The sequence below is a fragment of the Musa acuminata genome, chromosome BXJ1-11, assembly GCF_036884655.1.
Source record: "Musa acuminata AAA Group cultivar baxijiao chromosome BXJ1-11, Cavendish_Baxijiao_AAA, whole genome shotgun sequence".
Classification (NCBI taxonomy): Eukaryota; Viridiplantae; Streptophyta; class Magnoliopsida; order Zingiberales; family Musaceae; genus Musa; species Musa acuminata.
Window position 1 is genome coordinate 2,007,093 of NC_088337.1, and position 19,383 is coordinate 2,026,475.

Below are 19,383 nucleotides of genomic sequence, written 5' to 3' on the forward strand. Positions count from 1 at the left end.
GTTCTCTGTAGATATATGGTTGGAACTTTTTCTTTGCTTTGGGATCAAGAGACCGTAACTTTTACTTTGGGCATGAGTTGGAAAACGTGAATATCCCAAATTTCTCATAATTGGTATGAACATTGCAGCAGGAAAAGAAAAGAAAGGGAGGCATAAAAAAATGAGAACAAAAAAGACGAGCCAGACCATAGAATCAAATGGAAAAAGCTGAATCTTACCTGATATAGGCTTTCATTCATAAGCCATATTGCATTTTGCAACAAACATTCAGGATAACATTGTTTTCATCTGCAGTTTTATTCAATCAGAAGACCAGCATGGAAACCAATCTAGCAGCATTCGCAGGTTGTTACAACCCAACATTTAAAGCATAACTTCATTGAATCAGATCAAGGAGATACATACCGACCGACCTACCGACCTTTTTCCATCGGTTGTTGTCGACGTTTTCCCCACCATGCTTTTCATTCTTGGAGAATGTAGATGCTGATGTATCACCCACCCCCTTTGGGTAAATGCTTTTCATTCATGATATCTTCCTCGGTTTTCCTTTTTGACAGGCCTAGTGTCATCAATACCAACCATATCCTTCCGCAATTACCTTAGGCACACTACATTCAACTGTACAGGAATGCATGTCAAATCGATACTGACATCACCTCTTGGCATTCCTCCAAGGACATTCATCAACCACATACTAAGGCTTCAAGATCTCAATGGGGCATATGTTATTCCGATCAGATTCTTCTAAAGCCTATGTGGTTGCTTATGTCAAGATTCTGGATTGAGATGCACTCGAGGAGAAGGCAACGGTCCTTACAAGTTTCAAAATCAAACTGAGAATTAGTGATCCTGATGCATGATGCCTGTTGATTAGGAATATAAAATAAAGCATAGCTGGCTATCGGACAAATCAACAAAACAAGGAAAATCTTGAAGCAAAACTTCTGGTGATGTATTTCAAATTCAAACCCTAAATTAGAAAATGAAGATGGACATCAAGCACAAGATATTTGTTGAATGTGATACAACATGCCTCCTAAATTTAAGACTTCAACAGGGGCAATATCAGGACCCGAAAATTACTCAAAGAAAGATAGCATACACTAAAGGGAGATTGCATACATTAAAGGGAGCATAGGATAAACACTAAACAAGAGAAGATGATCTAAAAATTACTAACATAGAATGAAAGACATGTTTAGAAGGTTAGTTGACAACATGTACAATTAATAACATGTAAAACTCCTGATCAAGGCAATAAAGAAAACTGCATTAAGTAATCTGTTGTAGAAATTACAAAGCAGTTCAAAAACATCACATGAAATGGAAAACAAATAAATTAGATGGGCCGAATCACCGTTGAAAGTTCGGGTTGATGTGGTATCTCACATACCTCGTGTGCGGGAATCACACATAACCACCACAATAAGTTCTACAAAAGGTGACATACCGCTTAAAAATATTAAAGGGTTGAATTATAACACCCAAATGGCAATGTTCTTATTAAAGTAACTGAAGGCATCATTAGGACTGTCGATCAAAATAACTATGAAGTGCCCATAAATAGATCTTCTCAATGGAACATGGAACAAGGAGTAATCTCCTGAATAAACTTTGTTAATAGAACATGAGGCAAGATGTAATCTCTTAGGTCTTAATAGACACCTCTTCGAATGTCTCTAAAGGCACCTATGGATGTTGGAATTAATTATGTTCTTCAAATAACTTGTTTTCTTGTTGGATTGAAGAACATCTACAAGTATTTTTACTGTTTAAATTGTGTTCATCAAATAAATTTGATGTGAAAGGTATATTAAAATCTTGTTTTATTGGTCCCTCCATGATGATACTTGTTTGTTTTCTACTTCTTTGCAAGACCATAGTTGAAATTTTAAGCAAACGTTAGAGACTTCCAGACTTATCCCATCCTCTTTTTGAAGAAAGCTACATCCAGCAAAGATGTCCTGCCTAGAGCATTTCCAGTGTGGCAGCATTTCCTTACGAGAATGCCAACAGCAGGTTTCCTGCTTGAAAACTTGGTTTTACTTTTCCACGGACAAGCTCATGCCCGTAACATGCCAAAACAGAGTGCACAACCCGAACTCTACAGCATGGGGTTGTTGGATATCACGGTTAAACCTCTACAGTAGGTGTCTTGACAGCTGGCTGAGACAAATGAAGTTGTCTGATGACACAGCAAGGACTCATACCTATTACCATCTCAGAACATTTTGGCAGTGTTCAAAATTACCAAATCCATCTAAAAATAAAAACCATGGCTCAGGGTAAGTCATCTATAAGGAGCATTGATGGCACACCTCAATTCATTTCCTTTCTTTTTTTTCCTGTGCCTCAATTAAAACAGAACTAATTCTAGCACAAGCCTCAATATTTAAATGATAGCAAGGTTCAAAATCCTGGTCCAGTATCAGTTTCAATACCCCGTCAAAGCAGTATGAAACTAGTATAATTATACTGTACCACCAGCAGCAATGATTGTGCCAGTTTCGAGATCTATCCGACTGGTAAGAGGTGATATACCAACCTATGCTGCTTCGTATTTTCAAATAAGACAATAAAAAATATAAACAAATCATATATATAGCAATGTCCAGCTATACGCTTTGATACCAGGACTTGGTCAACCCAGTATAATAAATACTAGCTAGTACATACAGGTCCATTTGGTATTCAATTCCTTTCAATCAGTACTGAGCTATATGGTTCAGTACCAATTCTTGGTCGAACAGATAAATACCTGTTAGAATAAGTGATTTAAAAAGCGCTAGGCGCCAAGGTCCAAAAACGCTCGAGACGCTAGGCGCTCGCCCGAGCGAAGCGAGACGCTAAAATATAAAAATATATAATATAATTAATAAATATAATTATTTAAAATTTTAAATAAAAAAATACTATTAAGTTAAGAAAATCTAAGATATAAAATTAACAGTATTAAGAAACCTAGAAATAATTTCAAATAAATAAAAATTAACAGTATTAAAATCAAAATAATATATTATTAATCTATTAATAGTATTGAAAATTAATTATTTTAAATAAACTTAATAATATTAATAGTACATAGTATAAGTATACTGTTAAAAGGAAGTGTAAAGGGGTGCTGAGCCTGCTGACTGAGAAAAGAGGAAGCGACAGCGGCAGTGGCGAGCGGCAACAGCGGCGAGCAGCGGGAGCGCGAGCGGCGAGCAGTGGGAGGCACGAGCGGCGATAGTGACGAGCAGCGACAGCGGGAGCAGGAGCGGCGACAGCGGTAGCGTTTGCGAGCAGCGACAACGACGAGCGGCGACATCAATAGAGTTTGCGAGCGGCGACAGCGGTAGAGTTTGCAAGCAGCGACAGCGGCGAGCAGCGGGATCGAGAGCGACAGCGGCGAGGGTTAGGGTTGGGTTGTCACTTATATCGGTTTTAGTTGGTTCGATTGAACCAACTAACCATCGTAGACCGAACCAGGACCGAACCAGACCTAAAATCCTGGTTCGATCGCCTTGGTTAACCCAGGCGCTCGCCCGAAGCGCCCAGCGCCTGGGCTCGGGCGAGCGCCCAAGCGGCGCCTATTTGAAGCGCGCCGCCTAGGAGATTAGTGAGGCGCTCGGGCCTCACCTCGCCTCGCCCGAGCGCCTAGGCGAGCGCCCGAGCGCCTTTTTAAATCGCTGGTTAGAATATACTAATCCAATCAATTCTTGGTGGAACAAACAACTACCAGTTTAGGAATATACTAATCTGATCAACATTTGAAACTTGAATACTGTCACATCCCCAAAATAACATTCAGAGAATAATATCATTGAAGTGTGAACCTATTTTAAATAGGATTTTTTTTTTCTCCACTAACATAACATAAAACGTTCACAAATCACATTCAAATTCTAGGATTGAAACTTTCAATATAAAATTATTTAATACAAAAAATTATTAAATGAATTTTCACATTAAAATAATAAAAAAAATCATGGATATCATAAAGAATTTAAAAATAAAGGATATTACAAATACAGTACTAGCAACTAATATATTTTCTTGTAACCATGCAGTAGAGAATTGCAACTGAACTATGCCATCTTTCATAAAAGAAAACTGAGATATTGATACATCTTAGCATCTATGTTAAATCAAAACATACATCAACGAGATAAAATCCATGTTTAATGGAACAAAATTTAGCTTAAAGTTTCACACTTGTAAAGTACAAGATTCAGATAAGAACTAATACTAAATATTGAGTATGCTAAAAAGATCTCTTACCTTGGAAGTGTATAGAATTTGTCTCTGACTCCACACTCCAGAATATTGTAATTGCATACAGAGTTCATGGCAATTAGCAACTCTTAAAGATGATAAAAAACCACCAGAAGTATAAGATTACAGTGAACACCATATCTCCATTCCACCCCCCAGAGCCTTTGCGAAGCTTAAGTTGACGGATGATGCCACTTGCCAGTTGCCCCATTAAACCACACGCTACAAATGCATGTTTGGACAAGTGGTTTGTGTTTTTGGTCAACTTCTCTTCTCAAACCTAGACAATGTGTACATGGCACTGAAAGCAGCATTGCCAAGGAATTATAGATGATCTCCTCTTGCCTTCATGTATTTCATAAGGAATAAATTTTAAGCTTGCATGCTCCCAAGTAATAATGCATATTTCCACAACATATTTGACAGAATTCATGCGCCAAAACAAAGGGAACATTCAGCTCATAAGCACCAAGCTTCTGTTATTAACAATGTCCATAGACCAACCAATGTATTACTGTTTTATCCAAGGTTTGACATCTTGGTCCGACCGGTGGTGCAGGTCAATAGCTGGACTGGTATGTACCGGTCATTACCAACGTATCATATGCCGGTATGTACTGACAAACCCAAACAACCATAAAAAATGTTTGAATACTTGGAAAAGAGAAAACCCTTTTTTAAGTCTTTTAAATAAAATTTAATGCAAGTAAAATTAGATTTCAATAAAAATAGAGTGGAAATAAGGTTTAGATAGCGAATTTATCTTTTCTTGATGTTGAGAAGCAACTTTGTAGCATGTTTTCCGTTTCTTCGATGTTGAATCATCTACAAAGATACAAGCAATGTTAGATTACGTATCGAAACATATAGGATGGATCTTCCACCAAATGACAAGTTTGAAAACTTTAATCCCTCCAATTGAAGCTCTAAGCCTCTAATCAATGATTAGGAAGCTCAATTAAGAGAGTACGAAAGAGTGAGTGTGAAAGAGAGGGGGAAACTTGTGTGAGTGAGAGGGAGTGAAAGAGGGGAGTGAGGAAGCTTTTAAACCTTTGAAGTTTGAACTAGACCAAAGTTGAGGAGGTCCAACAGTCATTTAGAGGGGAGTAAGGAAGCTTTTAAACCTTTGAACCAAGCCAAAATTGAGGTCCAACAGTCAAATTGACCATTGGACCATGACAAATCCTGACCCTTGATGTGTATTGGTCAAGATACAACTATTACCGACCGAAAAATGTCAATAACGATCATGTTTTGATCGTTTCATCCAGTTTCTGGGGTGTACCATTCGATCGTTTCATCCAGTTTCTGGGATGTACCAGGTGGTACACCCCCACCTCCTGTGTTTTGCCCGATACAGAGTGGTCCATGTGCCAGTCGCTGGCTAGACCAACATGTACCGCCTTTACTGTACCATATCAAGCAAAATTGCAATCCTTGTTTTTATCTAAGTTCATGCAAAGCCTATAAATTCAGGAGCAAACGAACATGTAAACCCACTTAGAAGAATAGGCAAGAGAAGAAATTTGCAATCACAAACAAGTTTGTGGGAATATGTTTTTATATGACCCAAATTCTCATGATCCTTATCGCTATAAGCTTTATTAGGAGACCCAAATATTGAATCAACAAACTAGAGCAATCCAAAAGTATTATAGAAGAGCAGTATGCTTGAAATGATTTGGCATATGTCAACAGCAGAAACTCCTTTCAATAGACCACTTACATTAGTGAAAATTCAAGTTGGAGAGAGGTTAGCATATAGCCAGCAAACAAGAGTGGTATGGACTTAAGATAGTTACACGAAAAGTTCATTTGGCAGAAAAAAAAATTGTTTGAGCAGGAAGTATTTTGTGGGTGTAGTAGGAAATAATCAATGGTTTGGACTTAATGTAAGCGCCGTACCAGATTTTAATATAACAAAGATTCATGCACTAAACTTCACATCAGTTACAATATAGTAAACAATAACATCATTTGAGCCCTAGCTGCTGCAAGAGCCTTTTAACTTCAAAATTAGAGGTAAGCTTCATAAATACTTGGAAAATTCAGTCAAATTTCTGAAAGTTCATGGTTCTGGGTAGCTCTCATCCAAGTGCCAAGTTTTTGCTTCTTAGGTAAGCCAGTAACAAAGCATGCAAAAAAAAAAAACAGTTCTTGAATGTTTATTTTTTCAGGCATTTTAATAATCTTAACCGGTCCACTAAAATGACAACCTGATTGTAATTGACAGTTCATGTGTCAAGCACACAAGGGTGTTGGTCCTCAATCTGAGTAATAATATATTGATGATCAAAGGGTTACAGCTGAGTACATTACTTTTATGCCACATTTTTACATGAAAAAATGCATGATAGGACAATATTTCTAAAACCAAAGACTAGAACTAGGGAAAGTTGATGCAACTTGACCACTCCACATAACAGATTCATACCATAAGATGCATGTGGACATCAATGAATCAAACGTGGAACAGTAAAAGGTTGACCATTTCATGAAGCGAGAAGAAAAAATATTTACTTGTGTGCGTAAGAAAAGAATGTAGAGTCTCAACCCAAATTTCTCGTATATCATTTAGAATTTCAGCAAAAAACTCCAACTTCCTCAGAAAGATGTCCTATAACAGTAATGCAATGAAAGGGGACAACTTCCTTTAGATGATTACATGTACTGCTGCAATGGCATACTGGTGTCTCTTTTTCATTTATGTGCTACAGTTGATAAAGGAATGAGTTGGGAACGGAACGTCACATGGTTGACAAGTATTAGCTCTGACAGTGATTTTCATATGTTCGTCAGATATTCATTATTGGATGCACCAAATACAAATAAATGAGCCCCTGATGTTCTGCTTCTTCTTGGCTGATTTTTTTTTTTTTTTGCATTTCAAATTTCCAGGAAAATTCTCCACAGTTTCAAGAAAGAATAATTGTCACCTTCAGACTAATCATGCTGCTATTTAAGATTAATTGCAATAAGGAAATCTCGTTCTGTTTATTTACCATCTATGAACTATGAAGGCTGGGTTCTTGATTCAAGTAATACTCTGAATGATCTTATAAGCTGCAATTTTCAGTAAACTACAATACAGACGGCATATCCTATATACTGCAGAAAACAAACATAACCATGAAGGTTTATAAAATAGCTCACAGAGTTGATTACTCCAAAAAACCTCATCTGAAGGGTTCAACCGGTGCAGTCTCTTTAAGAAAAGCAGCAGTCTGAAAACACTCCGCAGCCTCAAGTGCTGATCTGGCACCTTCAGCTTTATAAATTAAACCTAGATTAAACCAAGCAATATGGTTAGTCCGGTCCAGCCGAAGTGCATCAGTCAATAAGCTCCTAATGACATCCAATGACCAATCACCAAGATGTCTAAGAACAATTGCTCTTGAGACCAAGCTTGGGACATGGGCTGGCTCTATATCCAATGCTTTAGCATATGCCCCTAGAGCTTCTTGAAGGAGACCTTTTGCTTCATATAGCTGTCCTGAAACATTAGCAATTGTTTTTGACATTTAACACTAATGTTGAGAAGGTTACAAAGAGTGGAGAAAAATAAAACAGAGTGGATAGTTTGAACATGTCTAGATAGAGAGTGAAAATTAATATCAATTCCACATACGTAGACAGTGGCTCTAAAATTCTTAATAAAATTCAAACAGGCAACTAACCAATTCAAGCAAAGAACAAAAATCAGTGATTAAGCAAAGTCTTCAATGTTTCCTCATGATGCTAAGATAGCTACTTTAGATAAATCTCTCCAACAATGGTTGACATAACAGATCAATAAACTTCTGATATATCAACCAGCAGTTGATAAAATTTTCAGACACATCAAAGGGATGAGCTTCAATAGAGAGAATATGTGAATATGTTTGACAAGTCTCATATTACATGTATTACAAGTCCAGACAATGCAAATTAATTGCAAACCCCCCAAAAATAAACATGGAATCATCATCACCATCTTCATCCATGAAGGATGGCCCAAAAAAAAAAAAATGGAACAGGATAGGGAGGACTGAAGAGCAAGGTGAGCTACCAAAGGGGTGAGAAATTGCACAAGAAAAGACCAAAAGGAGCCTAGCAAGAGATGTCAAGGATTCATATCTACATTATAAAATGCTAATTTCCAAAAAGTTTGGGTTGATTAAAAAATGAAAAAAAGGTCTTCAATATTCTTGGTAGTTAACATGTTCCATAATTCCCACAAAGAAAATCCTCTACTGTAAAATTACAAAAATCAGCATAGAATTTATATCATTGCATGATCCAACTGAAAAAGGGAAATCTTCTGGTGTTCCCATGCAATGTGCCAGAGTATCCTAGACACAAAAATGCTAGTATCCTATGTATCTAACAAATCTAAAGGTACCTCCTTATCTACACCCTAGCAATAGACCTATTAGGTCTCACTAGTAACCATTTAACAGGTTATCTAGCCATAAATTCCAATCAACCTCAACCCATGTTGAGGCAAATAGGTCCTAACAGGATCTAACAAAGTCTACCATCAACGGCATATAAGGGAGAGAGATTTCTAAGTTTTGCACAAATATACAGGATGTTTGCTTTTTTTTTAAGGGATATATATGATATTATATTGATTCGTATAAGAAATTTTTCCAGAAAAGAAAACCTAGTGATGCATAACTTAAGTCTTTGCATATGTGAAGTCAAAAAGGACAACTTTAAGGTAATTCAAGTAAACAATGACAAAATCATCATATATTAAAATAAAATATTTCCTATATATACAAGAACAAGAGTGAGATAAACTAAGAAACCTCTTAAATAATCATTCAGATGACCAACAAGGTAAAGATAAAACTTATGAAAATCAACATCTACAACTCATAGACTCAGAATAACTATAGGAAACAAACATTACAGATTGTTTCTTAATATATATATATATATATATATATATATATATATATATATATATATATATAGAGGTGTTCTGATAGGATCATCCATAATCTTCTTAAGGATGTTAGAGAGGGATTTCAGGTTATTATTGGAGGCAGGAACAACTAGCATGACTGTTGGTGGTCACATTTACTTTTTGTAAATGTGAATGAAATGTTGTTGATTTCTAAAGTGGTTGATCTTTTTTCAGGAGGTCAATGGAGTGTGAATAGGAGTGTAATGATCATTGGCTCTTCAGTGGTGGAATGTATCCTTAGAATTCATCATTTTGCTTTAGCCAATGACGACAGATGGTGATGGTCGGAAAACCCCGAAGGGGTGCTGATTGTCAAGGCAGCTTATAGGGCTTTGACAAATCAGCCATGATATAGAGAGGAGTGTTGGTCTGGCTGGAAGGCTATTTGGTATTTGAGAGTAGCCCCAAAAATGAAGCTCTTCCTATCGAAGCTTACATGAATAGGTTGCCTACTCTAACAGGTTATCTTGTGCTTCTCATTCCCAGATGGAACCTTCTCATCTTTGTCATCTCTCTTCAGATTCCCCCAATCACATTTCATTGGAATGTATGGTCACATTCGAGTTATGGCTGTTAATTCAACAGCATTTAGGTTTCTGCTTTTGTTTTATGGCCTCTGGATTGGTGGGGATGGATTTGGGAAACACATAGCCTTGATGATAAAATTTCCAAGGATTGGATTCTCCCTGTTATTGAAACCGAACTTTGGTTTCTTCCACAACGAGGCCAAATATAGCAACCGTCAAACTAAGCCAACCTCTTTGTTGCACAAGATCTTATGATATGCTTGTGATTATTTCACTAGATGAAACAAGTCTGAGAGGAGAATGCAAAATGCTGCTGGGGAAGACTTGTCTGAACTGTCTAATTTTGATTGTATACTAGAACTTGATGGTTCTTTTTTCTCACAGAATGTACAGGCTGGTGTTGGTTTTACTATCAAATTTAAGGACAACTCAGTGCTTGGGTGTGATGGCAGGCCTTGCCAAGTCTCTTCTGCAAATACTATGGCTGAGTGCAAAGCCTTGCGTATGGGGCTTTGTGAGGTTTAGGAACTCAAATTGTCCAGCATTTTGGTGACAATTGATGCTATTATCCTATGTAATTTTGTCCGAGGAATCTCTATTGTTCCTTGGTCTCTTTGAGTATAGTTATTGACATTACTAGCCCTTGTAAATCACTAAACATATGCACGATAGAGCATATCCATAGGAAAGGTAATCAACTAGTTGATAAAGCTGCTAGGTTTAGATCTTTTGCTCCCCCATTTTTTGGGATGGTATAGATCCCAGATTTGTACATTACATTTTGAATAAGTAATACAGTATTTTTGTGATTCAATATATATATATATATATATATAAATAAGTTTTTCGTGAAACTCTGAAAGATAGCTATTTTATTTAGCAATTCACTAGAGCAAGTGAGCAACTATTAGTTATTCACTAGAGAAATTATGATATTGAAGTCAATTCGAGACAAGTGTTTGGATCTACTATGACATAACAATTGGGTTCCAATGGACTATTTTTCCCATGGAAAGTCAGTTCCCAGCACGATGAAAAAATCATGTTTTTTGTGCAAACAAGTGTACTTATATCAGAATGAATAAATACCTATATGAATCTACTTTCCTGCCTGAATCTAACCGGAGTTTTGCAGTGGTGGAGGAATTTGATCGAAAAAGATGAGTTCTAGTTGTAAGATATCTAATGAAACCATAACTAGAATTGAGATCATTCAAAGAGAAAGATGACAAATACATGAAGTTTCTTTTTTATCCCATATAAATGATCCGATCCGCAAGGACCACGATTAGGAATTGTCTAATCGTCTTACTCCGAGGAAGAAGCGAAACATAATCAAATTGAATAAGGAGCTGAGGCAACTAATCAATCAAATGATGAGAATGTTTACATATATATGTATGTATATGTATATATAAACCTATCTTGCGTGACAGTCTTACCAAATAAACATGAACACTATTTTCTTGTTGTAAACTTATGTTGCTGGTTACTTCTGTTTAGATTAACCAGGGAACAATGTATATATGGGAGGATATATTTAGGTGATAAATCACTCAAAATCTTCCACAACTTGTCTCTATGGATACGTTCACAGCAATTCCCACCCAACCCATATAACATACGATATTCTCTAATAAGCTTATCTGCACGACACGTTCTAATCTAACCAGTTTCTGTTCTGTAACTCATTACTTAAGACAAACTAAAGAAAACAACAAATGCAACATCCAGCAACCAGCAAATACTAAGTTACATATTCCCCACTAAATACTAAGCAGATCATAATATTTTGGAAACTCTTGGTTTATATGTGTGATCAAAATCAGCATACTAAAAGTACAAGGAAAACACACACTAAAAATAAAAGCAAGCATATCAATATCATAATAGAAAAATGAAAACATAGTAGAAAGTAGAAACTATAAACTAATGTCCAAAATCTTGACTACCAGTAGCGTGCCATCTTAAAGCAGAATAAGGACAAATAGCCTTCAAATTAGATAGGCAAATTTCAGCCTCCCTCCACAGTGACATGCTTATGTAGACATTAGCCAGATCATGCCACGTCTGGATTTCCAAACTTCTATCACTTTTTCCACCCTGTTAAAAAGTTATGTGAAAAGTAAGTGCACATGAATTTCCATATAATTAAAACGAAGCTGATAACATAAAGGCACATAATACATTTGTACGTGCAAATTATAATGTCATAAACCTACTGTGATAATATAATAGCTATGTGCAAATAAGTGAATATCTTATTGCTAAAAGGGAAATCTGCATGACAGAAAATAGGCACTAAATTAATAGACAGGAATAAAATAAAGTTTAGGCTGAAGAAAGGCTACAGAAACAAGAACAATAAGGACAAATTTGCATGGAGTAGGTCGAAGAAAGTAGACACTACCTTCAATGACATTAGTCCATAATTAAAACTCTTAGTCCTCAACTGAATTATGGCAAGAAGATGAGTATATGTCTCAATAGCATTCTTCAGTTGTCCCTTTGCAATCTGAATTTTAGCTTTAGTTTGCAGTAGTTCTCCCTGGTCCCACTTTCCTGTTTGCTCCAAACCAGCATTGATAATGGTCTCAGCATCAACAAACCGCTTCTGGGCAGTTAATATTCGTGCCAAAAGGATCCACGCATCTACATTTGAGCCAGCTTCTAGTTTCAGAAGCTGTTTGGCATAACGAAGTGCTGCATCCAACTTTCTTTGTTCAGCATGTTCTAAGCTGAGATTGAATATGGTTTTACAGTCTTTTCCATGGATCGTTCTTTCAGTTTTTTCAAGCACCTCAAGTGCCTTAGAGTGCCTTGAAACTCTTTCTGAATCAGAGGAAGAAGATCTAGCCTGAGCTGAAAGTGAGATACCAAGTAAACAATTAGTTACACTTTCAATTTGATCACAGCAACCATGCAAGTTGGTGAGTGCCCTGCGTGCAAAGGAAACACCTTCCTCTGCACAAGAAGTATTCTCACCACAAACTTTAGCAGCAAGTATCAATGCTTTTACACAATCTGGATCCGTAGCATTCAGTAGCTTTCTCAGCAAATTCAGAGCCGTAAGGTCATCATTTTCTCCTAAGTAACATAAGGCTAAGGTATAGTATTGTTCTTTCATACCTAGGACACCAGGTAATAACCCTTCTACCTGACCGGCCAGAGAACTAAGCTGCCCACATATAGATAGTGCAAAAGACAGATGATCGATGATAGATGAATCCCACTCAATTCTCCTAAGAGAAACTTTCCGCAAAAGAATTATTAACAGAAGAACTGCCTCTTCCATGTTGTTCCTAGGTATAAATGCACCATCCATTTGAGAGTGAAGGTTTGGAGGGCTAGCATCACAGCCTCCATAAAGAAGAAAGATAGCAAATTCTTTTTGTATCTTTGCCATGGTAACATCATCAAGATTCCAGTGTCCAAGTAGGGCCCTTCGGTAAGTTGAGATGGCTTCATGAGGAAATCCAGCCAGTTTCCATAGCTCCGGAAGCAACTCAACTGCCTTGCACACTATCTCCTGTAATTTATTATCAGTAATAAAGTTCCCTGGCAAGCCATCATGTAACGCAGACTCTATAGAGTTCAGAAAAATGCTGCATGATTGAGCAGCTTCTGCATGACCAAATGAATACTGTTACAGTCATGCAACAGGCATTTTAACATTTGGCTATTGATTTCAGAATAACCATGTCTTTGACATAAGTGAGACATACAATGATTTATAAGTAAGAACTCTCTGTGGTCCTTAATATGGTGATCACCTTTTTAGCAGCAATTCAGCAGGCTTTGGAAAATAATTCATTTTCTTCATAAACATATAAGCTATAATAGTCAGTACTCAACAGTCTATAGGTGAAAACATAAAAAAACAATTGCGCGCGTCTTTGTCCATATGGAAAGAATACTGACACTTTTAACAAACGGGAAGAACCAAAAGTTCAAAAACACGTTAAAGAACCAAGCTAAAAGTTTCTTACCTATCAATGAAGATTGGAGCTAAATTATACTTGTACAAGAACAAATAGTATATGATAGATGGAATGTAACTAATATTAAAAAAAATCACAGAACATGAATGTGAAATTAAGAAATGAGCAAATAGAATTAAGAAATGAGCAAATAGCCCCAGGAGCAAATCAGACCAACAAAATCTGAATTCTGAACTACACAAGGCATTTGTGTACCTAATTATCTTGTATTTAAACAAGTAAGAATAATTCTAGAAGGTGTTATTCTTCAAAACAAATATAAAAATACATTCTTACAAATACAGAGCATATGACGTGAGGAAAAGGGCTGCAGGTGATAAATATAATGTTATAAATCCCAAGGCCATAACGGTCTCAGGGGGAAAAGTACAATCAAAATCCAAACAGCACAATTTAGATTTCATAATAGTCTCAGAAATAATGTTTTATAACAAAAAAACCAACGATTTCAATAGGCGCTCGGGCGAGGCGAGATGAGGCCCGAGTGCCTCGCTTCATGTCCAGGTGGTTCGCTTCAAAGAGGCGCTGCTTGGGCGTTCGCCCAAAGCGTCCGACGGTTAGGCTCGGACGAGCGCTCAGGTCAAACCAAGCGACCCCAGTGCTTTAGTTGGTTCAATCGAACCAACTAAAGCACCGATATCAGCTCCCAACATCCCTCTCGTGACTTTTCCAACCCTAACCCTGCTCGCGATTCTGCAACCGACATTTCCTCTCCACTGTCGTTGCCTCTCTCCGCTGCCACTATCGATGCTCGTCGTTGCCACTGTCGCTACTTGCCACTGTTGTAGCTGCTCGTCGCTGTTGTCTTACTCACTCTTCTCACATCGACTCGATAGTATACTGTTAACTGTATACTAGTAATAATATTTTTTATTTATTAGATTAATAATATATTATTTTGATTTTAATACTACTAATTTTTATTTATTCGAAATTGTTGTTATTGTTTTGAATTTTGAGACTTTTTGTTAATGTGATATTGTTAGTTTTTTTATGGTATCACTAATAAAAATTCATGTTTTTTTATGGTATCACTATAGCTTTTTAAATTTGGAGACATTTGAGGATACTTGACTTTTTGTTAATTAGAACCTTGGCGCCTAGCGCTTTTTAAATCACCGCAAAAAACTATAGTGATACCATAAAAAAACATGAATTTTAGTTCATCTTCTAGTAGATGTTTTTAGGCCTTTGTACAGCTTCATCTCCAGTTTCCTCAAATGTCCCCACATCATTGATTAACACTGCTATGAGAACGATATCAGAGACAGTTTTATGTTATACAACAAAGATGTCTGCCCGCATGTAAAACTACTATCAGACAACAGAGACAACATGTGCCACTTATCACCAGTCTCGTGGTTTCCTATATGGAGAGTGAGTAAAACTGAATCCTAGTACACACATCTATTATCATGCACCATGTACAATAATGCAACATGAAGAACAAAACATTGATTTCAACATTGTGAAATGGATACAGACATCATAAGGAAGAGAGATAATAACTAAAGAATAGACAAAAATGGGTATTAAGACATTTAAATTTGCGAAGTGAAGCTAATAGATATATAAGAATTAGCCCAGTGCATCATGTTTCCAAACTAATAATTATATAAGAATAGCCCAGTGCATTAGGTTTCCACTGACCAAACCACTGTTCCATTATTCTCTGGAGAAAGTCAGAAGCACTAAAACTTACCCACCGTACAACTACATTAATTTCCTCAATTAAACCCATGCCCATGTTGCAACAGACAACACTTGCTAAGGCACTGAGGCCACCTTTCTAGTGAATACCTGAGTACAGCATTTCTCAAAGAAAAGGAGGGAAACTTAGGAGTTGCACAACCAATACATGTTGATTGCAATGGATACGAACATGAAGGGGCAAAGGTCAAATGACTCCAAGTTAGGATGAAAAATCTGACAGGAGACAAGAAATCTCATGGACCAAATCACAACCTGAAAGAAATCTCAAGCTTAAAAACAAAATTAGATTGTATATATGGATATTGATGTCCTTAACTATAATATGAATATCACCTACAACTGACATGTTCTTTTGGTGGTTCCCAACTAAAAAAGAGAGGACTGAGAAAACAAAAATAAATTTCGTACTATGATAATTTATAAAAATATAAATTCAAGAAAATTGAATAGGTAAAGGTACTGGAAAAAATTGATCAACATATGATCTCTACCTTTAAACCTTCCAAGATCTTGTAGAGCTCTTGCTTTCAGATATACTGCTTCAACAAGTAAGCTTATTGCATGTATGGACATTGGTCGTGCATCCCATTTTGAGTGACACTTGGGGCGTTCCATTCTTTCAGCAATAGCAGCTTTGATCTTAGGAGCTACTGAAGAAAGATCTATTCCATCAAAAACATGAAGTGCAGCTTCTACATTTCCTCTCTGATATTCTATCCTTCCAAGCAAGGCTCTTGCTTCCTGCAAAATATAAAGCTCCACTAGACATTACAACTAATCTTATTTTGCATGTCTACACAGTGTGACACATATTCAAGAATTTTTATAAACATTTGTATATTGTATTAAGACACCACACAAAATTCAGAATAAGTGACAGTGTTACATATATCCTATACATTAGAAGGATCTTGTAAAGGCTTCCACCATCAACATTGATTTATTAGAGTAGAATTAAGATCATAACTTCATTATTACCTTGTGAAAAATAAATGAAGGATTGATGTATAGGGCCACATAATGCATGAATGAAGCACAATGTATCTTGTCAAGCTGCTCAACATAGACTCAAGCTTGGCTTGATTCAAAATTAGGCTTCACTGATTATGTAACATATCAAGCTTGATCAATCTTCAGCCCAGAAATTAATTACAAGGCAAGCTAAAGCATGGTTAAACTCATCAAATCTTGACTTAGTTACATCCCTACCATATGGTTGAATAGGTTTCAATCCAAATAAATACATGTTCTGACTTAGCACTATCCTCAGTTGGCAACCAAAAGAAAAAATCTTCAATACTTAGAGAAGACAACATATTTGACCAAAATCAAAAGCCAAGAAAACCTGGTTTAACATTGAACTTGGAGAAAACTTGTCAAGCCTCAGCAGCTCCTTCATGCATAGGATACAAAAAAAGATGTTCAGGAACCAACCTCATCATTTAAGCAAAGACTTTCACGGAGAGATGATTCAGCTTCTTCAATGTTTACAGTGTCAACCCTCCGCTCAACCTCACCATTTCGACATGAATAATGGCCAGGCAAGCAGTCCTTGGTGGCCAGGGACCCAGACGATTGAACCATTTCATCTACTCGCAATTGATCATCCGAACACAAACACTTCATTGTGTTCCTTAGAAGATGAGAAAATTCCTTGTCTCTTTACTCATTTCTTACCATTCATGCTGCTTTCTGTTGAAGAAAATTACATCTACCATCTGCCTGTTCAAAGTGCCTACCAAACACAGAAAACAAGAGTTTAAACAATTGCCAACCAACTGAGGGACAGTAAATTTACAAAAATTTCCAGGAAACAAAACTGACAAAGTAAGCCACTCATTTTTGACCCAATTGTATTGATGTAAACTACAACAGAACACGTACTGAATCAGACTGGGACAAGTCAAAATCTTGTCAAAAAAAAGATAGATACACCATCCAAATTACAAAAAAGCATTTGTGATCAATCAGAAAATAAATTAGATGGGACCTTTACACAGATTTAACACTTGATATCCCCACCTTGCCAATTTAAAAAGTAGGGAAAAGAAGGAAGAATGACACGTAACTCAATCAAGCATGCCCCAAGGTCAGAAACATTATGTCTAAACTCGGCATCTCCATGAATTATAAGCATAGGCGAAAGAACTAACAATACACTAATCCATGCCTCATAAGCAACGCTTAAGCAATTGAACCATTAAATCCTGACAAAAGCTGTTTCTCCAAACACCTAGAAAAGGTGGTAATTGCATGAATGTCCAATACCAATTTCAAGAAAAAGAAAAAAAGAAAAGGAAAATCAACAAAAGTCGGAATCGTGGAAAAACAAGTAAACAAATGAAAGAATTCAAATGCAAAGCATGAATAATAACTACAGACAAGTTTGACGGAAACATAAAAAGGAAAACTGATAAAGAATTCACTCTTGCGAAACCCATCCCAAAACACAACCCCTAAAACGCATCAATTACAATGCAAGACTCTGAATTCAGCAACCCAAGAAGCACCAAAAAGCATCAAAAATACCAAACCCCACCTTAAGCCACCCCTTTCTCCCAGTCCTCCCGAAACCCTAATCCAATTGCAAAGGGCCAAGAAAAAAAGAATAACTGGCCAAAATGTCCCCCGTTTCACCGCATGATCCCACTCCAACCCGGCGGCAGACCTCTCGCCGACTCTGCAAACCTGCCCATATTTAGTGCGGCTTGTCGTCTAACGGAGATCGAAGGCGGCAACACAAACCATCAAAGGCGGGCAATAAAAACCGTACCTGTCCAGGCGGCTATTAAATCCCACCAAACCAGAGTTGTTCTTGGCCCATCAAAGAAGACACCGACCCCCTTAGAATCTCTCCGACCCAACTCCACCAAGAAATCCCCCGACCAATGCGTCCACACAAGAACCCGAAATAAAAAGATTCCCTTCGCCGTCTAATTCTTCGAAGCCTTCGATCTTGGATGAGTCGCTTCGGCAGAACGATTCAAATCACCCGGGGTGGGGGGGTTGGTGGGGGTTAAAGGAGAAGATTTTGGGAGGCGCGGCGAAAGGTCGACGGACGGAACTATTATTTTAATTAACACAGAATATATATATATATATAATCAATTTGTTTCTATAAAAAAGAACGGCCGATAACGCCTACCTGGGTGGGGCCCGCGGAGGGGTCGTAAGCCGCCTGAGGCCGAAGATTTGCCAGGTGGCACAGCGATTCCATATCCCAGTATTGATTCATGTCGGCGGGAAACGTAGAAAACTCGTTTCCGCAAATGTCCGTCGCCGACCGAGTCTACCGTTGCGGCCTTTTTTGCATTTCCGACAACGCTTCGCTACCCACTTCTTTACCCACTTTATTGACACCGTCGATCTGCTTAACTGCACGGACGGCGGGTGAGACATAAGCTGGTAGAAATAGAAATATTGCTCTTTTCTTTCCTCTCTCGCTCTCTCTCTCTCTCTCTCTAAATATTGCTCTTTTCTTTCCTCTCTCTCTCTCTCTCTCTAAATATTGCTCTTTTCTTGCCTCTCTCTCTCTCTCTCTCTCTCTCTCTTTCTCGCGGGTAGAAATAGAAATATTGCGCTTTCTTTCCTCTCTCTCTCTCTCTCTTTCTCGCGGGTAGAAATAGAAATATTGCGCTTTCTTTCCTCTCTCTCTCTCTCTCTCTCTCTTCCCCCAGAGACAAAGTTCTAAAGGCCGCCTTTTCTTTTCCTTTTAATTTTCTTGACTCTCTTAATCTGTTTTCTTTGGATTTACAGCTCAATGGATGGGAGATGGGAGATGGGAGATGGGAGATGGGAATGGGAGATGGGAGAAAAGCTTGTGACCTGGTAAACACCATCATTTTGGGAAGGCAGTCACAAATACTTGGGACGATAATTGCTCTTTGCTATTTAATGGACCCTCGTAATAAGGATGCACGCAAATTAC

General features: G+C 37.4%; 1 protein-coding gene across 10 annotated transcripts; it reads right to left on the reverse strand.

Annotated features, from left to right (window-relative positions):
* Positions 1–196: 196 nt before the first annotated feature.
* Positions 197–18,520, reverse strand: LOC135585202 (protein NPGR2-like). Of its 10 annotated transcripts, none has more exons than XM_065088999.1 (9): positions 18,229–18,520; positions 17,995–18,135; positions 16,890–17,190; positions 15,947–16,196; positions 12,152–13,365; positions 11,694–11,844; positions 7,631–7,753; positions 4,267–7,543; positions 197–815 (listed from the first exon to the last, which is right to left on the reverse strand). In XM_065088999.1, the coding sequence occupies exons 3-8, from the start codon at positions 17,079–17,081 to the stop codon at positions 7,437–7,439; spliced, it is 2,037 nt and encodes a 678-aa protein (XP_064945071.1). In that variant the 5' UTR covers positions 17,082–17,190; positions 17,995–18,135; positions 18,229–18,520; the 3' UTR covers positions 197–815; positions 4,267–7,436. The 10 variants fall into 10 exon arrangements, with proteins under 10 accessions (XP_064945071.1, XP_064945070.1, XP_064945069.1 ...); XM_065088998.1 differs by having other exon boundaries at positions 4,267–4,561; positions 7,414–7,753; XM_065088997.1 differs by having other exon boundaries at positions 4,267–4,877; positions 7,414–7,753.
* Positions 18,521–19,383: the final 863 nt, after the last annotated feature.

Bases quoted from the DNA above. Each gene is read 5' to 3' on its own strand.
- LOC135585202 (XM_065088992.1), bottom strand. From the start codon at position 17,081: ATGAAGTGTTTGTGTTCGGATGATCAATTGCGAGTAGATGAAATGGTT. The intron at 13,366-15,946 runs GTAGAGATCATA...TTGGTCATGCAG, and splicing joins AGATCTTGGAAGGTTTAAAG to AAGCTGCTCAATCATGCAGC. The intron at 7,754-11,693 runs GTAGTCAAGATT...CTAATGTTTCAG, and splicing joins TTTAAGATGGCACGCTACTG to GACAGCTATATGAAGCAAAA.